This window comes from Perognathus longimembris, chromosome 3 (genome assembly GCF_023159225.1).
Source record: "Perognathus longimembris pacificus isolate PPM17 chromosome 3, ASM2315922v1, whole genome shotgun sequence".
NCBI classification, from domain to species: Eukaryota; Metazoa; Chordata; class Mammalia; order Rodentia; family Heteromyidae; genus Perognathus; species Perognathus longimembris.
This window is the reverse complement of record NC_063163.1, coordinates 84,965,904-84,985,960: the sequence shown is the minus strand read 5'-3', so window position 1 is coordinate 84,985,960 and position 20,057 is coordinate 84,965,904. Positions and strand designations below refer to the sequence as shown.

General features: G+C 58.9%; 2 protein-coding genes across 2 annotated transcripts; one reads left to right on the top strand and one right to left on the bottom strand.

Annotated features, from left to right (window-relative positions):
- Nucleotides 1-3,358: 3,358 nt before the first annotated feature.
- On the top strand, nt 3,359-6,340 carry Cfap73 (cilia and flagella associated protein 73). Its single transcript, XM_048340708.1, has 8 exons — nt 3,359-3,411; nt 4,005-4,110; nt 4,433-4,537; nt 4,731-4,931; nt 5,370-5,591; nt 5,687-5,845; nt 5,997-6,066; nt 6,154-6,340. Exons 1-8 carry the CDS (start codon nt 3,359-3,361, stop codon nt 6,234-6,236), a joined length of 999 nt encoding a protein of 332 aa, XP_048196665.1. The 3' UTR covers nt 6,237-6,340.
- Nucleotides 6,341-6,600: 260 nt separating this feature from the next.
- Nucleotides 6,601-19,996, bottom strand: Ddx54 (DEAD-box helicase 54). The gene is made up of 20 exons (XM_048342906.1): nt 19,811-19,996; nt 16,197-16,326; nt 15,188-15,258; nt 14,888-15,076; nt 14,698-14,747; nt 14,165-14,206; nt 13,942-14,037; nt 13,275-13,396; nt 13,134-13,195; nt 12,911-13,042; nt 11,503-11,713; nt 10,843-10,977; nt 10,447-10,677; nt 10,294-10,367; nt 9,671-9,886; nt 9,043-9,185; nt 8,856-8,969; nt 8,440-8,544; nt 8,095-8,207; nt 6,601-7,057 (listed from the first exon to the last, which is right to left on the bottom strand). Exons 1-20 carry the CDS (start codon nt 19,982-19,984, stop codon nt 6,831-6,833), a joined length of 2,637 nt encoding a protein of 878 aa, XP_048198863.1. The 5' UTR covers nt 19,985-19,996; the 3' UTR covers nt 6,601-6,830.
- Between the last annotated feature and the right edge of the window lie 61 nt (nt 19,997-20,057).

The following is a 20,057-nucleotide window of genomic DNA, read 5'->3' as shown; positions in this document are numbered from 1 at the left end:
TGTGGCAGTCACCACTGGCACAACCCGGAGCAGCTTGATGGCTGCCCTGCCTTCCATCCTTGATCCCACCCTGGCCAGGCTGGGAGGACTCAGGGCCCTGGACTTCTCTCCTCAGCCCCCATGGCCTCACTTGGGAAATGGGTCGGCAGGGCAGCCATGAGCTCAGTGTCTTGCAAGGTACCACAAGGGAGCCGGGGCCTGGGCCAGAACAGCAGAGGCCCCAAGGCTTCTTGCCCAGAGCACCCCAAAGTCAGTGTACACTGGAAGGAGGAGGGAAGTGAGAGCTGTCATGTGACCACAACTGCCAGACTGGATCCTGGGCCACCCCCCTCCCACCTGGGCCTCTGTCTGAACATGTTTGCCCCTTGGGAGGCTACAGAGACCTCAGGACTCTTATTGGGGGCCACAAATCTCCCCCCCTCCGTGTTCCTCCTGGCCCAGCTACTTCCTGTTGTTCTGGCCGGGGTGGTTGTCCCTGGGGCCCAGAAACAGCTCATGGCCTACCAGGCCACCAGCTGGGAACCAGGAGCAAGCCCCTCGCCTCACAGAGCCTCAGGACACCGGAATCAGCAGGGCAGTGAAAAGGCAGCTGGCCTCCTTCCTAGCACACAGTCGGTGCCTACTAGATGCTCCTGTAAAGGCAAACCAGCAGCCCTTCTTTTGCCAGCTGTGTGCAAGCCAGAGTGTATGGCTCCTGCCAGGGGGTACTGTGAAAAGCCACGGGTACTGGCCAGCGTGGATGAGCAGAAGCTGGGCACGAGTGGCTCACACCTGTAAATCCTAGCTATTCAGGAGGCTGAGGATTGAGGCTCAAAGCCAGCCCAGGCAGAAAAGTCCATGAGACTAAAAAACATGCTCAGGGACAGCGCCCGGGCCCTGAGTTCAAGCCCTAGGGCCAGCATACACATGTGTGTGCCACACACACACAGGAACAAAGCTCTTAGGTCAGGCTGGCCCAGAGCGACTCATTTCCCCCATTTGTAAATATAGCTCCTCTCCAGAGGACTCTGTGAGTGGGGAAACATGAACATCAGTCACTTAGCATACTTGGTATACAGCAAGTGCTCACTATGTGTCCCTGCCACAGTGGGGAGGGGGCTGATTCCACCCCTGTGTCTGGCATTGGGCTTCCCTTGGTGGCCCCGTGCTCGTGGTCCCCATGAAGGGCAGAGCACAAAGCCCAGCAGGGGAGTGCAGGGCTGGAGGGCACGATGCACCTCACTGCTCCCGAGGTTCCATCGCTGTTCTGCTGTTCCGGATCCAGGGGCCGGGGGAATCCAGGGACTTGCGTTCCAGCTGAGGTTGCTGATAAAGATCCCAGGCTCTACCAGCCCTCTTGGCCTTCCTCCCTGGGCCACCTACCCAGGGCACTTAGTGCTGGCTTGATCTGTCCCTGTGGGCCCTCAAGAAGGAGAGTGCCCCGGTCCGCCAGCGTCTGGGGGACTTGAGCTAGGCCACAAGGGGAGAACGCACACCCAGGAAACTGACCCACCAGCTCTACAGTAAAACCTTTCTCTGCCTGCTTCCCCCAAGGCTGAGGAGGTTAGTGTGATAGGACATCATACGCCTTATATAACAAGGGAATTCTCCGACCAAGCTCAGTGGCCAAGACCTGTCATCTTAGCTACCTACACAGGAGGCTGAGATCTGATGATCACTCTTCCAAGCCAGCCCAGGCAGGAAAGTTAATGAGATTCTTATCTCTCATTGTGGCTCAAGTGGTAGAGCGCTAGCTTTGCACACTGAAGTTCAGGGGCAGTGCTCGGGCCCTGAGTTCAAGCCCCAGAACTGGCACCAAAACAAAACAAAACAAACACTTCTAACCCTCTTCTCAAAATAACCACTGTCTGTCCATCCTAGCTTGGCACCGCCTCCCGGAAGTCTCCCCAGACCCAGAGAGGGGGGAGGGCCGAGGCACCCCACCCCTCCCCATGCCTGGAAGGCCGCGTGCTGTGACCTTGGTCTCCAGCGTTTCCCAGTGGTTTTACACGCTTGTCTGCTTTCCTAAATGTCAGGGACAATGTCTGATTTGTGCCAGGCCTCGCCACCCTTGGCGCAAGCCGGGCTTGCTGGGTTAGGTGCTCAGCCTCCTCCCCCGCCCACCCGGAGTGAAGCATTCACTTTCAGCCACTGCCCACCCCCCCACCCCCAAAGCAGGCAGCAAACCTGCCCCTGAGTGATCCCCACTTTGCTCCCCTGAGGCCCTGGCTGGGCTGGGCAGATGGGGCCCTGCTCAGAGAGCCCGCTCTTTGTCTCAGACACAAAGCTCTGTTTGTGATGACTGGTGAGACTTTGGGCACCTAGCCACAGGGCACGAGGCCTGGGGGCAGGGAGCGTGGGCAGGGCTGCCACCCCAGGTCCCCTCCTCACTTTGGAATGGAGAAGTAGGAAGAGGGAGGCTGCCCAGCCAGGCTGGGGCACATGGAGTGGTGCCATTTCCTGAACCCTGGGGGGGAGGCCCAAGGCCAGGCCAGGTGAGAGATGGCGCCCTGTCCTGTGGTTCCAGCGGTCTGTCATTCCTCCTGGCCCGGGGCTGACAGGCAGAGGTGCTGGGGAGCCCCAACAGGAGCAGCACCCCACTTAACAGAGGGGAATGCAGAGCTAAAGGCACATTCTCCGAGGCCTTGAGTAACTCCAGGATAGGGAGTGCTTCATTCAGCCTTCCAGCCACGTGTCTTTAGGGAGTCCCTTAACCCCCCTAGGCTCAGGTCCCGGTCCCGGTCTGTCTGTCACCCACAGCACAGACAGTGCCCCTCCTTGGCCCAAGTGCCCTCCTTGGCAGCCCTGACCTATCCCTTCAAGCCTGAGCTCCATACTGCAAGGTATAGGCTTTTGTCCTCCTCTAGGTGGGGGCCATACCCCCCTTCCTCAGGGCCTTTGCACATGCAAGCCCTGCTATCCGCTCTTCTCTCCTCCATTCAGTCCTCCTCCTCTGGGTCTGAGCTCACACCCCTGTGCCTGGGGTCCTCTTAGCCCCTTCCCTCCTTGGGTACAAACACCGGCTGCCATTCTATCCATTGATTGATTGATGATGCTACTGGGGTTTGAATTCTCGGGACCTTGTGCTTGCTCGGCCTTCTCTCTATCCCTGAAGCCACACCTTCCAGATTCAGATGCAGGCCCAGCCCCTGCCCTGGTGATGGCCTCTCTCCTCCCAGCCCCGGAGCCTCTGGGCTCAGCTCTGCAATGCACTGTTGTGCTGGTGGTCGCCTAGGCAACCGGGGCAAGCTCTGCTGGCTTCCAGGAGTCCCCAGCAAGCTCACACGCTGTTGCTGCTGCTGCTGCTGCTGTTGTTGTGGTCTTCGTGCCCCCTCTCGGAACCCCCCTCTCAAGTGCACCTCCCCAGCCACCTTGGGGAATGGCCATCTCCCGGAATGAGACTTCCCTGCTGGCCTTGCAAGAAGATTCTGGGTGAGGGGGCTAGTGGAGGGGCTGGAGAGAGGGAGGGAGGATGGGAGGAAGGGTCGAGGTCTGGGATGGACTGCCCCTTCTCTCCTACCCCTGATCTCTGGAGAGATGCTTCATGATGGGGTCTGCTCCTGCCTGCCCCCCCACCCAGCATCCAGTAGAGATGCCACCACAAAACCCGCAGAAAGTTCTAGGAGTTCAACCTAAGTTGCATTTTAAGGATGGGGGGGGGCATTGCTTTAAGCAAGGCCCTTCTAGATGCCAGCTGAACAGCCCCCCTGCAGCAGAGAACTGGTGCCCCCACCCCACCTCCCCTCTGGATAAACCTCCTTCTGCCCAGGTCACCTTACTCTGACTTATTGTTCAGTCCTGGGGCTTTTTTACATTTCTCACATTGGGATCTCAGGCATGAGCCCCCGCCTCCAGCCTTTTAGTTGACATGAGGTCTCTCAAGACTTTGCCCTGCCTGGCCTCAGATCTCAATCGTCATGATTGCTACCTCCCTAGAAGCTGGGATTCCAGGCGTGAGCCGCTGCACCCACCTCTTGGGGCCCTGACCCTTGCCTTCTCTTCCACCTCCTTGTGGGTCCTTCCAGGCCTCCACCTGAGCAAAATGTGACCCACTTGGGGCGGCTGTTGGGCCTCCTGGAGAAGAGGCGGGAGCTGGCCGAGGCAGACCAGAGTCTGCGGGCCCAGAAGGAGGTAACCTCAGTCCCCAGACGGAGACATGGGGGAAGAGGGGAGGAAGCAGCACAGGACCAGCAAGTCGCAATGTTTAGACGTGGTACTTCCCACGAAGCTCCCACGCTTCTGTGAGCGGAGGGAAGCCCGCAGCTGTGCGCCCAGCAGGAGCACTGCATGCTGTGCACTGCGTTAGTCCCGGCCCCAGAGACCCAAAGGCTAGAGAGGAAGGCAGGGGGCATAGGGCAAAGCACCGGGGCGGCAAGAGGAGAGGGAGGGCGGAGGCTGAAAGGGGCCGGAGAGTCTCCCTCCCCACTCCTCTCCTGCCTCCGCCCCTCCCCAGGAGTTCCGAGCAGCCACAGCGGCCCTGACCCAGCGCTGGGCTCAGCTGGGGCAGAAGGAGCAGGACCTAAAGGGGTCCTTCGTGCGCTTCGACAAGTTCTTACAGGTGGGTGGCGATGGCGGGGAGGGGTCACGGTGGACAAGTCGTCGCCCAGCGGGGCGCAGCAAGGCTGGAGGCCAAGGCGAAGCCTAGGCCAACATCTGAAATTCGGACTCCACGTGGCCTGCGAGCCACGTTTGCTGCAGATCGGGGTGGGGTTGAGAGCCCTCGCACCCCACTTCCTCCCCGCTGCCCCTAGGACTCGGAGGCCCGGCGCGGCCGCGCGCGGCAGAGGGCGGCGGAGGAGCGAATCCGGGCGGGCCGCCTGGAGGCGGAGGCACAGCGCCTGCGCGCCCAGCTGGAGGCGCTGCGGCGGGAGCGCGCGCGGCTGCGGAGGCGGCTGCGGCGCCTGGAGCCCTGCGCGCGCCTGCTGGAGGGGGCGCTGGAGCTGCTGCCCGAGGTGAGCGGTGCCGCGAGCCCGTGTGTCCCCGCCCCAGTTCCGCAGGAGCGGGAGCGGCGTGGGGAGTGCGCGCGCGCCCAGACCATCCGCTTGAATTAAGTGAACCAAGCGCCGGAGGCTGAGATCTGAGGATCGCAGTTGGCAGCCAGCCCGGGCAGTGACGTCTGCAAGACTCTTATCTCCCACGAGCCAGCGAAAAAGCCGGGAGTGGTGCGGCGCTGTGGCTCAAGGGGTAGCGCAACAGCCTTGAGAGCGAAAGCTCGAGGGACAGACAGCGTCCAGGCCCTGGGTTCGAGCCCCAGGACCGACCGCACACACATTAAAGAGAACAGCCAGGGCTGGGGCGCGGGGCCGCGCGCCGGAGGCGGGGTCGGGCGGGTGCCAGTGGGGAGGAGGTCCCGCCATCCCGGCTCTCGGGGTCCCGCTGCGGCGCCCCAGTTCCAGGAGGTGCCCGTGCTGGTGGCGCGCTTCGCGGGGCTGGCGGACGCGCGGGCGGCGCTGCAGCGCGCAGAGGCGGAGCGGCGCGCGGAGCTGGAGGAGGCGCGGGCGGCGCTGCAGCGGCTGCGGGAGGAGGAGCCCGAGTTGCGGCTGCGGCTGAGCCAGCGGCGGGCGGAGCTGGAGGCGCGGCTGGAGGCGGCGCGGGGGCGCCGGCAGCAGTGGGTGCGCGGGGCGCACGGGGTGCGGGGCTTCCTCCAGGCCGGCCCGGGCAGCCACAGCCTCCCCTGGCCCCGCCGTCACTGAGACCCCGCCTGCAGGAAGCCGAGTGGACGCAGATCCAGAACACGGCGGCCGAGAAGACGCTGCTGCTGGGGCGCGCGCGCATGGCGGCGCTTGGCCTGTACCAGGCAGTGTGCCTGCACCGGGGGCAGCCGCCCGCGCTGGACCTTGAGGACACGGAGGGGCAGCTGGAGCAGGTGAGCGCCTGCCGTTCTGCTCGACACCGCGGAGCAAATTTGCCCACTCTCTCCAGGCTCACAGAGGGAGGGCGGACTCCGGAGAGTTCTGTTGTTGGTGCGGGGGTAGGTGGTATGGGGAGTGCTTAGGGTGTGTGACCTGCCTTCCCAGGTGAAGCTGTTCATCCTGGACTTCTCCGCCATGCTGGCTAGCCTCCCTCAGGCCCAGCCCACAGCCACAGGTGAGCGGGAAGGGGGGGGGCTGGGGCAGGGGGTCCAGCACCCATGGTATGAGGGCAGAGCGGCTCTGTCTAGCTGCTTTCTCATAGGAAAGTGGGCAGCCGTGCCGGCTCATCCTGTGGGATTCACCGAAGGCACACAGCAGACACTCCATAAACGCAGGCCTCGGTGATGGCAAAGACAAGGCTGTGTCCCACACCCCACCCTGCAGCACAGAACCCAGGACATGACCGAAGAAAGGGGCCACTCCAGCCCACCCATTGCTGGGGAGGGGCCTGACAGCCCCAAACAAGCACAGAGTACTGGGGAGTCGGGAGCAGTGCAGAGGCTGGAGAGCTCTGACCTCAGCCCACACACCACCTTTGTCCCAGTGTCCTGAGCCCACTGGAATGCATGACCCTCCAAGCCCCATTTTCCAGGCGCCCCCCCCCCCCCCAGGTAGAGGACCAGAGGGGACCGTGCAGGGCTCAATGGCCATATTAGTGGGGTTACCTGGGTCTCCTCCTAAGAAGACTGCAATCCTGGCCTGCCAGAGACACCCTTTAAATAAAGCTTTATTCCATTAAAACCCATCAGGGTGCAGCCCTGTGTGGCCATGACCCTTGAGTCCAGAACACACTCAGGTCTTGGTCCACTGTTTTGATGGAGAATCCCACATACTCCTCAAGACCCTGCCCAATGTGTCCATCTTCACTGAGGCAGCCGCTGTTTTCTGTGCCAGGCACTATTTGTTTTCAGGGCTTTCCAAGAGGCCTGGGCCTGTCCCTCACATCCTCTTCCTCATCTTGCCCTTTTTGGATGGGGCACCCCGGCCGAAGGCACCCTGCCGCAGCTCCTGGGCCCGGCGGCGGTTGCGGGCTGAGAGCTGCTTGAGGCCCCCACTCTGTAGGAAGCGCAGCTTCTGGGTGCGACGCCGCTGCTTCAGGATCTGCTGCTTGGTCCTGAGCTCAGAGCGCACACGGCCACCAGGGCCGCCCGGGGGCTGGGGTGCACCTGTGGGGACAGACGGGCAGAGACTGGAGTTCAGACTTGGTGGTGATTCCTGTCTCCCCCAGAAGTCCCCACAGCCCCCATTCTGTATTCACTGCTGTCTGCCTGCAGCAGGAGCTCAACAGTGCAACAGGAAAGAGTTGGAGCAAGTGAAGGGGAGATGTGGTGGGAATAGGTGGAGACCAGGCTCACCCACAACCCGAGGACCCAGCCAGATCCCAGCTCTGGGGGCGTGGGGCAAGCTGGGGCTATGGCCACCCAAAGGAGCCCAGGACATGGAGCGGCCTGGGGAGGGGGGAGTGACCCAGGCTCCACACTGTGTGTCCCTCAGCCTCCTCCACCTCCAGAGTGAGTCCCTGGTCACAGATGACCACACCTGCGAGCAGGAGCCCCTCAAAGATCAGGGGCAGGGCGTAGGGGGCAGGGCCCCTTCATTGCATCACTTGCAAGGTCCCACCCTGGGGGGAGCACCCCAGGCCAGGGTCACTCCATACTGGGTCATGAGACTAGCAGAGCCAGCCAGGTTCAATCCCACTTCAGTCTGCTGAGAGGACACATGGTTACCTGGGCCACGCCTAGGTGACACCTGCCAGCCCACAATGCCAGGAGGAAATCCTCCCCAACTTCCTCGTCAAACCAACTCTGCCTGGGCTGCTGACTTTTGGCTGTGCCCCTCCCCCACTCCCTGGGGACAGGGGTGACACACAGTGCCACACTTAGGTGCAGTGTAGTGTTGACAGACCCTAACCCTTGAGGCCCCACATCTACCCCAAGTCACCAGTTACCCCACAGCATCACCTGGACCTGGAAGCCACTCTACCTAGCTCACAGGGCAGGACAAGCCTGAGGAGGTGGGGTGGGGAGGATGTGGGCTGTGTGTCACAACTTTACCAGCAGGGTCTGAGCAGGAAGTGGGGGGGGGCCTCAGGCCACAACACTGTTCCCTTTCCACCCAGCGCTGGGGCTGTGTGCAGCCCCTGTACCTCAGCTTATGCCCCCTGCCCCCACTGCCCAGCTGCACTTCACATTGGGGCTCTCACCTTGGCTACGCCCTCTCCTCCCACCTCTTCGTGCTGGGCCTCGCTGCTCAGATGTTCCCTCTTCCTCTGAGTCCCGGTCATCAATTTTCTGTTTCTGTTTCCACTTCTGGTAGCTGGGGAACCAGGCTAAGGAAGTTTCAGGTGGACCCCCTGCCAGAGCTCCTCCAAGACACATATCCACCAAAAGTTGCTGAGAAAAATGCTTGACCCTCCCCCCCACAGAACCAACCTATAGGAACAGAGGAAGATGCTGGACCCCGCCCCTAGATACAACCCAACCTATAGGAGCTGAAGCCACTTGACCCCACCCACTGCCCGGCTCCCTGGCCTGGTTCATAAGGATACAGATCCCTCTTGTAGGAGCTGCTGATAAACCGGCCACTCTCTGTCTTGATCTTCTTCTTATCCTCCTGTCCTGACTGTCCCACAAACCGCTTCTTCTTCCGGTCCCTGCAGGAGAGGGCAGGAGTCTGAGGCCACAGCTTCCCTGTGGAGGGGGTTTGCTGGGCCCTTGCACGGGGCTCGGGGGGTTTCAGGCCTGGGCCCTGTCCCTCCAACCTTCCTCGGGTGGCCCAGGTCTTTGATAGAGGAGTTTTGGGGCTGCGGGTTGGGCGCCACTGGTGCTGGGTCAGTGGCTGGTCTTCCTGGAAGAGCTGTCTGGTCACAGGCCAGCCTGGAGAGACCAGTGAGCAGCAAGAGCATGCCTGGGGGTGTACTGAGCTCCCGCCCTGGGGAAGGTGGGCATGCTCACCCGCACTCACCACTTGAGCTGCTGCCGGCCTCTGCTCAGGTTCTGAGCCTCATCCCCCATCAGGTCCAGCACAGCGCCGGCCACCTGCTGCTCAAAGGCGCCCCCAGCCCCTCCAATGCTCAGGCTGAAAGGTGCAGACAGAAGGGTTAATGGGGGTCAGCAGCCTCGTCTGCCCGGCTGGGGCCCCAGCCACTCACCCCCGCTCACTGTCGAAATCTTTGGGCCGGTAGGGGACATAGAACTCCTGGTCCCGCTGCCGGGTCTCCTCCCTCCGCCTCTTGGCTCCTCTGCTGGGGCCTGGCACCTGCCGCTTCTTGCCCATAACCTCTGAGAAGATGGCCTGCAAACAGGGGCCTGGGTCATGCCTGTGGCCCTGGGCGCCCACCCTGCCTCCCCATGCCCACTAGCCCCGGCAGAGGCGGAGGGTGGGGGCTCCCAGGAACTTTAGAACTGTAGCACAGGTGCAGGAGGACAGCATGAGACCCAAGCTCCACTTGGGCAGTACTCCATCTGGGACATTTCAGAGAGGAGTTCTAAAGGTAGCAGCTGGAGTCTGCCTCCGTGAAGTGAGCCGTGTGACCCCCCCTCCCAGGACAGAGCGCAAGTGCTGTACCCTGCTAGCCCTCTGCACATTCCGAACCTGGCCTCTGGGCTGACAGATGGGTGGGGGACACATGCCACACCCCTAAATGCACACAGAGGCTGAAGCTCTGCTTCCACAGACAGCAGGGGAGACTGGAATTGCTGCCGGGAGTCCTGCATGAGGCCTGCTGCACTTCCCACCCCCCAGAGCACCAGGGCCGCAGAGGCGGCGGGCAGCAGCACCTCCACACTCTCTCCCGCATCTTCCTCATCCTCAGGCTGCTCATCCTTTGGGGCTGGGCCACCCAGGGCCTGGCCAGCTGGACCTTCTTGCTGCTGCTGCTGCTGCTGCTGCCGCCCCTGCTGGAAACTGGCGATGGCTTTGCAGTCCTTCTGCCGCTTGGCACGCATCACCTGACAGCTCAGGTCCCGGCTGGAGGCATTGATCTCAAAGATGGTCTGAGAAGGGGAGACCCAGTCCTGCTAGCCAACCCCACTGCCCTCCAGGCCGCCTCCCCTGCCCCCCAATCCTGCTAGCCAGTCCCACTGCCTGCCCGTCTGCCTCCCCTTGGCCCCCAATCTTGGTAGCTAGCCCCACAGCCCACTGGCCTGCCCCCTGACCCCACCCTCACCAAATGGATGCACTCTCCCCAAACATCCCTCCTAGTCCTGTCTGCATTTCACCATGGAGGGTGTGGGCACCCCACAGCCCCTGAAGTGGCCCCCATGGGACCTGCTGTGTACCTCACAGACACTCCAGGACAAGGGGGTCTCTGGAGACACCCAGATGCTCAGGGCCACTGCGGGGTCACCCTGGGCCCTGGCATACAGCCACCAGAACCGCAGGCATCCAATGTGGCACTCACCGTCCGGGCACGGTACTTCTTAATGCTGTCCACCAGCCTCAGCCGCTTCAGCTCCCCATCCTCAAAGTATGAACCTGGAGGAGGGGCACAGGTTGGGTTGGGATGCTGGGACCCACCTGCCGCCCCGGCACTCCCACTCCGCGTGGGACTCACTGAAGAGGGGGTGCAGGCCCAGCCCTGTCAGGTCCAGCTCCTTGGCCCTCTTGATGGACTCGGGCGAGGGTGCCGGTCGTGAGCGCAGGTATTGCTGCAGCGCGTTCTCCGCCACGCGGCCCAGGCCCCGCAGCTCCAGGGATGCCTCCAACGCGCTGCGCAGGCCCCCATCCTCGTCGTCCACCACACTCTGTGGCACCCGGCCCAGCACACCGTCCACGCTGACAGTACCTGCCGGCCACGTGGCACAGTGAGGGCCTTCCGTGGTGGGTGGTCCTGCCCCCCACCCCAGACCTGAGCCCCAGGATCACAGCTTTGAAATGATCATGAAAGCACCCAGTGCTCACAGAGCGCCAGTGGCTGCTGTCCTTGCCACCTGCCCCCAGTCTTGTTCACCTGAGGGCTCCTCTCCTGGCCGTGCGAGGTTGAGGGAGCGGCCCAGGAACAGGTGCAAGTCCAGGAGGTAGGGGACCTCGTCGGGGGCCACCAGGGAGTAGGCTGTACCACTTCGGCCAGCCCGGGCTACACGGCCTGTGGGAGGAGATGGTCCAACTTCAGCCAAAGAAAAGAACCTTGGGCTGGAGGAGCAGCTCAGTGGCTGAGACCCTGCCTGACCCACACCAGCCCTGAGTTTAATCCTCAGCACCACCAAAACAAAAAAGGACCCCAACTCCCACAGGACTGGCCCATGTCAACCATAGGATGTGGCTATTAGGCCAAGGCCTTGGCCCTCCCTGAGCGGCTGTCCCCATTTGGGGACGATCCATCATGGCCACCAGGCCACTATGAGCCAACACAGCTCTGGCAGGTCAGCCGTGGCTCAGTGGCAGGCACCTGCATCACATGCACCAGACCCTGGTGCTGAGAGAAAGAGCTGGATAAATGTCAGTTTCAACACATCCTACAGGAAGGCAGATGAAGCAAAGATCTGAGGATTAGCTAGGGAGAGGCCCTCCTGAGTGGCTTGTCCTCCCCGGGCCCTTCCCTGGGCCTCAGTTTCCCTTGCAGTGGTGGCAGGCGCCAAGCTCTGTGTGTGTGTGCAGTCAGGTCCCTCACCCACGCGGTGCAGGAAGAGCTTGCCCTTGGCGGGAAAACTGTAGTTGATGACGTTGTCCAGCAGCGGGATGTCCAGGCCCCGGGCAGCCAGGTCGGTTACGATGAGGGCTGAGCACTTGCCGTGCGTGAACTTGGCGAGGTTGATCTTGCGGGCCGTCTGGTCCAGGGCGCTGTAGATGTGGGTGCAGCTCACCCGCTGGGCCGACAGCAGCTGTGTGGACCAAAGGCAGGAGCTGGGAGGGCGCCCTGCAGGGGGTGGTGGCTAGGGCCTGGCGCCCTTGGCTGGAAGCCCAGCTCCGCAGGGCTATCTGAGCATCAAAGGAGATGGCATGGACTGAGAGCTCAGGTCCCTCAGGGAAGTGGCAAATGACAGCCTGTCTGATAGCCTGTGGCTGTCACTAACCATCTGCATGACCTTGGGGAAGTTACCAAGCTTGCCTGTGCCATTTCGTGTTCACTGGCAAGGGGAGATGCTTCACTCTCCCCACCTGGGCAGGGCACAGGGGTTAGTGCACCCAGGAGAGCATGGGGCATGTTAACTACTCCCTGCACCGGATGGTTTTCGTGGGCCTGCTGCCGCCTGGGGACAGAGGCCTTGCTGACAAAGTGAAGCCCAGGAAATGACAGGGCCCATGTGTGTGTGGTGGGCATGGAGCAGAGGCTCACACAGGGGTGTGCCTGTGAAAGCGGCGCCAGGCTGCTCACCCATGCCAAGTGCACTCTATACAGCTTACTGCAGGCAAGTGAAACCTCCAACTCCTATTTTTCTGCTGCCAAATTCTGGGGCTTGAACTCAGGGCCTAGACACTGTTCCTCGGCTTTTTTGCTCAAGGCTGCTATTCTACCACTTCAGCTGCAGATCACTTCCAGGTTAGAAATTAAGAGTTTTTTTTTGGTGGTTAGAAATTAGAGTTTCACACTTTCCTGCCTGGTTGGCTTCAAATTGTGATCCTTGGATCTCAGTCTCCTGAGTGGCTAGGATCATAGGCGTGAGCCACAGGTACCCAGCTAAGCTTCAGGTTTGTTTTGGTAGGTTATGGGGCTTGAACTCAGGGCCTGGGCACTGTTCCTGAGCTTCTCTGTGCTCAGGGACACTCTACCACTTGAGCCACAGCGCCACTTCAAGCTTTTTCTGTATAGGTAGTACTGAGGAATCAAACCAGGGATTCATGGATGCTAGGCAAGCACTCTACCACTAAGCCACATTCCCAACCTAAGCCTCAGTTTTTAACTGTCTCCTGATATCAGCATGTTTTTTCCAGTTTTCATGATAAAAAGCCCCACCCAACTGCTCAGTGCTGGTGCTGCCCCCTGGTGGCCTCCCTTGGAAGTAGAGCAGCAAGCTCCAGATGACCACCAAAGCAGGACAGGGGCTTCCCAACACTTCCTGGCCCCTGGCCCTGCTCACCTCTGTGAGGTACTCGGCATGGTGCTTTGTGGCCACAAACACCACCGTCTGGTCCTGGGGACGCACCACGTTGCGGAGCAGATAGAGCAGCACAGCGGCCTTGGTGTCTTCCCGTACCAGGAGGAAGGAGGTCTGGCGGGGAGATGGGATAGGAGGTATGCTCGCGGGGGTCCTAGCTGTGAACCTGGCCTGCCCCTGGGAAGGGGGCCAGACCCTGACTCACCTTCAGCTGCTCATTGAGCTTGGCATCCACGTCCAGCCGGATGAGCACGGGCTCCGTGAGGCCTGAGGTGGGTGGCAGAGGAGTTACAGAGGGACAGGACCCAGCCCCACCCCAGCTCCAGTGCCACCCCAGCTTGCTCACCAGCCCGGGCAAACTCCACCAGCAGCTTGGGCAATGTGGCAGAAAAGAGCACCGTCTGGTGGCCCCCGGGGAGGCGGCTGAGGATTTCCTGAAGCTGCTCAGCAAAGCCCATCTCAAAGAGCCTGGGAAGGGCAAAAGGGAGCGGGCAGGAGGGTCAGGACAGGCTTACAATGTCTGTCATGTGCGCAGCCTGGCGCATTACCATAGCCAACATGCACATGCCCACACTGGGTCCCAGGAGCAATGACCTGGTGTCTTGTCCATTTCCTCCAAACTCCCTAAACACATCAGTGCGGCCCAGTTTGCGCCAGGCATGGGCGGAGTCCTCACTGCACCCCAGGGGTGCCATGTTCTCCTCACCTTGTGCGTGAGGCAGCCAGGCCTCCAGACCCCTATGATCTGTATAGGTTTGTGCAGAAAGGGGCAGGGCCAGATCCCACCTTGCCTGGATCTGCATGGAACTGTGCTCACAAGGTTGTGTTTTGTTTCTTTGAATCCACAGGCTTGTCATTTTTATTACTTTTCAGTCCTTATAAAACAACACTAAACCCCATGGTACCCAGAATCAGCTTCCACCCCTCAGCCCACATCAGAGATCAGGTTCAGCCACCAAAGTGTCTCTAGGTGGAGCCAACCCTGCCCAGGCATGGGGGAACCCAGGCCTCACCTGTCAGCTTCATCAAAAACCACATACTCCACGCTCTGTAGCTTCAGGTTCATCTCCACGGCCACGTGCACCAACCGGCCAGGTGTAGCAATGATTCTGGAAGGGAGTACACAGACCAGTAGTCACCCTGGGCTGGGGCCACTGGGCACATGGGAAGAACCAGGTCACCCCTGGGCTGGGGTTGCTCAATAGGTGGGAAGGGAGCTCAAATGCATCAACTCACATGTCAGGATTTTCATGCAGGGCGGCAAACTGATCTTCCATTCTGGGGAGGACAAGGGGGGGAGAGGTCAGCATGACAGTACAGGTGTCCCCTTCACATAACCAAATGTCCCTGTGTGTCTCCACACACCAACCCTAGGAGCAGAACCCAGACTGTGAGACTGAGCCACTACCCTGACCAGAGATGCGGGCTCAATCACAGAACCATCCAGCAACCTTGGTTGCAAGTAGCCAAGCTGCTTTTCCCCATAGCGCCATCTAGCAGCTGACCTTGGAACTGCCACAAATGGGTTCCCTGATCTCTGCTGGCCAAAAACATTTTGGGAGTGTGTCCATCCATCATTTTAGGAGACGCCTGTGGCAGACAGGATCTGGTGCCCAGGACTGCCCAGTTCTGGCTGAGCTGCTGGGCTGTGGACTATTGCACACCCCTCAGGCTCCCTGGAGAGTTGTGTGAGCACCAAAGGAACTCTGCTACTAAGACCCAAGGTGTGCTTGCAGGGAGACAGCCCTGTGGGGAAAGGGGACTCTTACTTGTCCCCGCCCAGGATCAGGGCTGTCTTGAGGCCGGTGAACTTGCCCAGCTGTGGAGAAAGGGAGAGAGAGGCTTTGAGGGAGGGGAAGGTTGGCTGAGGCAGTCTGCCCACAGCTCCTGTATTGGCCCCAGCTGCACCCGCAGCTGCACCCAGCACCCCCCGCAGCTGCACCCAGCACCCCAACACACCTCCTTAGTGAACTTCATGGTTTGCAGGGCCAGCTCCCGGGTGGGTGAGAGGATGAGGGCCCGGGCGCCGGTCTGAGCGCTGCGGGCCTTAAGCCGCTCAAACATAGGGAGAAGAAAGCAGGCAGTCTTGCCGCTGCCCGTCCGTGCCATCGCTACCACATCCTTCCCATCCAGGATCACCGGGATGGTCTACAGGACACGGAGGGCAGGGGGTGTTGTCAGGGTCTGCCCAGACCCCTGGGCCCTCCCAGCCCTTCCTCTTCCTCTACCCCAACCCTCTGGGCCCTCCCAGCCCCTCACCTTCCGCTGGATTGGCGTGGGCACCTTGTAGCCCTTCTTCATGACACCCTTGAACACAGGGTAGCTCAGGCCTGGAACATGAGGCATCACAGGCAACGTTACACAACAAAGGACCATTGGATCAGCGAGCAGTGAGAACAGAAAGGAGACAGTGCAGAAAGGACAATATTAAACTGGAGTGAGTTTACACAGGGCGGGGTTCGGCCCTCCTTTGGATTCTGATTGGGACATTCTTTCTTACTCATTGTTTATGGACAGAGTCTTACCTTGTAGCACAGATTGGTCTTGCATTATTCTCTCAAGATCCTCCCCAGTGCTGGGATTATACTCATGTACCACCATGCCTGTCCCTCCTCTTGTAAGGTTATAAACTATGCACCTGGATGCTTTAATACCGTGGTAGGCAGAGTGAGCTAGTTTCTTAATCCCTTGAGACCTCAATCCCTGCTCCAGCAGCTGCTGCTTTGTGAAAAGCAGTTTCCTTTCCACCTTGGAGGTGCTCCAGCCTCCCTCTTCCCTTCTGAAAGGCTGCACTGCCAGGCAGTAAGCCATCCCTGTCTTTTTTTTTTGCCAGTCCTGGGGCTTGAACTCAGGGCCTGAGTACTCTCCCTGGCTTCTTTTTGCTCAAGGCTAGCACTCTCACTTGAGCCACAGCACTACTTCTGGCCTTTTCTGTATATGTGGTGCTGAGGAATTGAACCCGGGGCTTCATGCATTCTAGACAAGCACTCTACCACTAGGCCACATTCCCAGCCCCGCCATCCCTGTCTTTGCCTCCATCTGTTCTCCTGACCTCAGCCCTGTGACCTGCTTCCTCCCCCACCTCCACTCTCACCCCCATACACTAGAAAGTCTCCAATGATTGGAGACTAATCTTATACCACAATGCTGAGCCCAGGGCAGACATCCATAATCAAGTACAGAGGGTATGATGACCTCCTGGTGCCGCTGTCCAAAGTCCAGAGCAGACATCAGTAACCAAGTGCAGAGGCCCAGCTCCCTCACGCACCCATGGACTGGAAGCCTCCAGACTTCTTCTTCTTCTTGTTCTGGGCTCGCACCATCTCCCGGGTATCGGGCTCCACATCTGAGGCACACTCGGAGGTGGGGAAGGCAGGCAGTGCTCTGGCAGGGCCATACTGGAAGGGAAGAACAGAGAGATACCACCACTGGGCATCTTTGGGGAGGGGTCTGTCTTCCTGTCTGTCACTGGATTTACACAGCTTCTCTGTCAACAGCTGCTTGGACTGGGCCAGGATGGGGCCAAAATGCTGAGTGGGCTCTGCAGACATAGAGCATGCTTGAGATCCCAATTTTGCCCTGTTTGAGCTGCAAAGCCTCAGGTAAGGGCCTGGGCCTCCCAGAGGCCTCTGCTTCAAGAGTTCAGGACTCAGAGGAGCAGCCTCTCCCTCAAGCTCCCTCTAGCGTTTGGTTCCGTGGGTTCTGCAAACATGATCCTTAAGCCTAGCTCCCTGAAAACTGAAGGTACGCTGGCAGACTGTAGCTAAGCATTTCAATTCATTGTACCCAGAGACTTCTCCACTCTCCTTCCCCAGTTTGACCATTTCTGTTCTTTTCCCATTGTCCAATCTGCTTCATTGTTTCAACTGTCTCCTCCAAGATTCTCAATTTTTTCTGTGTAAAAACTGCTAGCTATGGGCTGGGAATGTATTGGCTTAGTGGTAGAGTGTTTGCTTAGCATGCATGAAGGCCTGGGTTCGATTCCTCAGCACCACATCAACAAAAAAGCCAGAAGTGGCGCTGTGGCTCAAGAGGTAGAGTGCTAGTGTTGAACAAAAAGAAGCCAGGGGGCTGGGGATATGGCCTAGTGGCAAGAGTGCCTGCCTCATATACATGAGGCCCTGGGTTCGATTCCCCAGCACCACATATACAGAAAATGGCCAGAAGTGGCGCTGTGGCTCAAGTGGCAGAGTGCTAGCCTTGAGCAAAAAGAAGCCAGGGACAGTGCTCAGGCCCTGAGTCCAAGCCCCAGGACTGGCCAAAAAAAAAAAAGAAGCAGCCAGGGACAGTGCCCAGGCCCTGAGTTCAAGCCCCAGGACTGGCAAAAAACAAAAAACTGCTAGCTACCAACAGCTACAAAGTTACCAGAAGCTGAGATTTATATGCAATTAAATATAATTAAATGTAGCCAAATGCAAGTATTAGTTACCAGCACTAAGTAAGTAGAAAACAAAGACATCTCCTGGGGCTAGAGGTATAGTACTCAGCAGAGGGTGCACCTGGCACATGCAAGGCCTGGGTTCAATTCCCCAGCAGCCTCCCTTCCCCCAAAAATCTGTGTTCAGGTATGGCACTTTCTTCTGTGGAATTCTAGAACAATCAAAAATTTGTTTCCACTTTCATCCTTCTCCAGCTGCACTGAGTCCATAAAATGCTGAATGTCAGAAAAGTTCAGTTTATACTTCTTACAAGGATGTCTTTGAGACAGACAACATTATCTTGCTACAAAGCCAGGCTGGCCTTGACTTGTGACCACCAGTGCCGGGATTACAGGCATGAGCTATGACACCTGGCTTAGTTTATAACCTAATTTGAGATGACAGGATTTTCCATGTAAAAGTTGTGAATTCCAACTTGTATACCCTTTTCTCGTTCACACTACAGTCTATGCTTTTCTACTGGCTATTGCTAGGAGGTAAGAGGCAAGGTGCAGCTACAGCCACGGTATCCCCTCGCATCGGAAATCATCCCAGCTCAGTCCTGGGATGGGAAATGAGCAAGCCACTCTCCACCACTTTTCCAGGCATTAGGCAAGGAAGGGAAAGGCCAGGAGAGGAGCACAGAGGTCAGTGCTATTCGTGGGCAGATCCTCAGGAGAACATGGTTTTGGACATGGGAGGATGAGGACCCAAACACTGAACCCAAGAACTAAGCCTGAGAGATGACCAGCTTGGAAGTGCTGCGGAAACTCCAGCCTGCCCCTCAGGGGTGACCACACCCTTAAAGCCAAAGCTTAGGGCTAGACACTGGTGGCCCACGTCTGTGATCCTAGACACTCAGGAGGCTGACATCTGAGGATTGTAGTTCAAAGCTGGGCAGGAAAGTCCACAATACTCTTGACTCTTTCTTTTTTGCCAGTCCTGAGGCTTGAACTCAGGTCCTGGGCGCTGTCCCTGAGCCTCTTTGTGTTCAGGGAAAGTAGCACTCTACTACTTGAGCCACAGCTCAAAAAGCCACGGCTTTTTTGAGTAATTATTGTAGATAAGAGTCTCATGGGATTTTTCTACCTGAGCTGGCTCTGAACAGATTTCCTCAGATCTCAGGCTCCTGAGTAGCTAGGATTATAGGTGTGAACTACCTCAACCTAGCTTCTATTAGACTTTTTGCCAGTTCTGGGGCTTGAATTCAGGGCCTGGGCACTGTCCTTGAACTTCTTTTGCTCAAGACTAGCACTCTACTACTTGAGCCACAGCACTACTTCCAGTCTTTTCTGTTTATGTCGTACTGAGAAGTTGAACCCAGGGCTTCATGTATGCTAGGTAAGCACCTTACCACTAAGCCACATTCCCAGCCCTCCATGAGACTCTTACCTCCAATGAACCACCAAAAAGCTGGAAGAGGGCTGTGAGTCACATGGGAGAACATCAGCCTTGAGCTTAAAAGCTAAGGGACAGCTTTCAGGCCCTGAGTTCAAGCCCTAGTACTGGCATGAAAGAGAGAAATGGAGAGAGGGAGAAATATATATATATATATATATAGAGAGAGAGAGAGAGAGAGAGAGAGAGAGAGAAACACACACAACAAAGCTTAGTGGCTTCTTCCTATCTCACAGCCAGTGCTGTGAGATTTACACCCCTCCAGTGAAAGCTCCCCTCTGCCTACCTAAGCTCTTCACTATTCCCATGTATTGTGCACTGGGCACTGGAGAAGTTCGGGAGGGCAGTCGAGGAGGGAGGTCTTATCTGCTTCCTGCCTTGGGGTGCCCTCCAATGCTCTTACTCATCTCTATATCTATGCCAGGCACAGGGCCTTGGGGAGCTGCAGCCCTTCTGCCAACTTGGTGCCTCCACTTTCCTCTATATTTGCATACAGTTGGCACGCCATACTGGAAATGGCACAGGCTGTCCCACTGTGAGATCTTGGATAAAGGTCTCACTTTCCCTTTTGTTAAATGGGGGTACAGAACTACCCAGCCACAGAATTCTAAGAACTACATGATAAACTTGTACAGCTTTATACCTAGCACAGAGTGGACATTTTCAGACTTATTATAGTCTTTCTGAGCTCTGGAGGCATCACGGTAGGCATCACGGTCTCAAGCCTGTGGGGTGGGGGTGGGGGGCGAGGGGAGGCCGCTGGCCTCCAACTTCAATTCCCAACGCAGCCTCAAACTCTCAAAGTCAGACCGGTCGCACCCGCACTTTTCATTGGCTGGCTGAGGACTGGGCTCCGCCCCCTTGGCGAAGACAGCCAATGAGAGCACGCGGACAAACCTGACAGGAAAGCTGCAGGCCGAGCGCCCCAAGCCGGGATCCGGGCGGGATGGGCCTCCAGACACGTGCGCGGGCAGCGAGCCCGGACCCCGCCCCGGACCCGCAGGCTCCGCCCGCCTCCACCGGGGAGACTGAGGCCTCGCCGTCCGTCCCGGGCCCGCGCGCCTACCTTCCGTGCCCGGGCGTCATCTTCCGCCTGGATCTCGAACTCGCCGTCCTCCGAGTCGCTGTGGCGAGTCTGGAAGGCCGCACCCCGGCGCTTCCGGAGCCCTTTCTTCTTCCTCTTCGGAGCCATGGACGCTCGCGACCGCGGCCCAGCCGCTGTGCGCTCGCCGGCCGCCATGCGGGGGAAAAGGTTTCCGAACCCGGAAGTGGGCGGTGCCTCGGAACAAGCCAATGCGCGTGCGGAGGGGAGC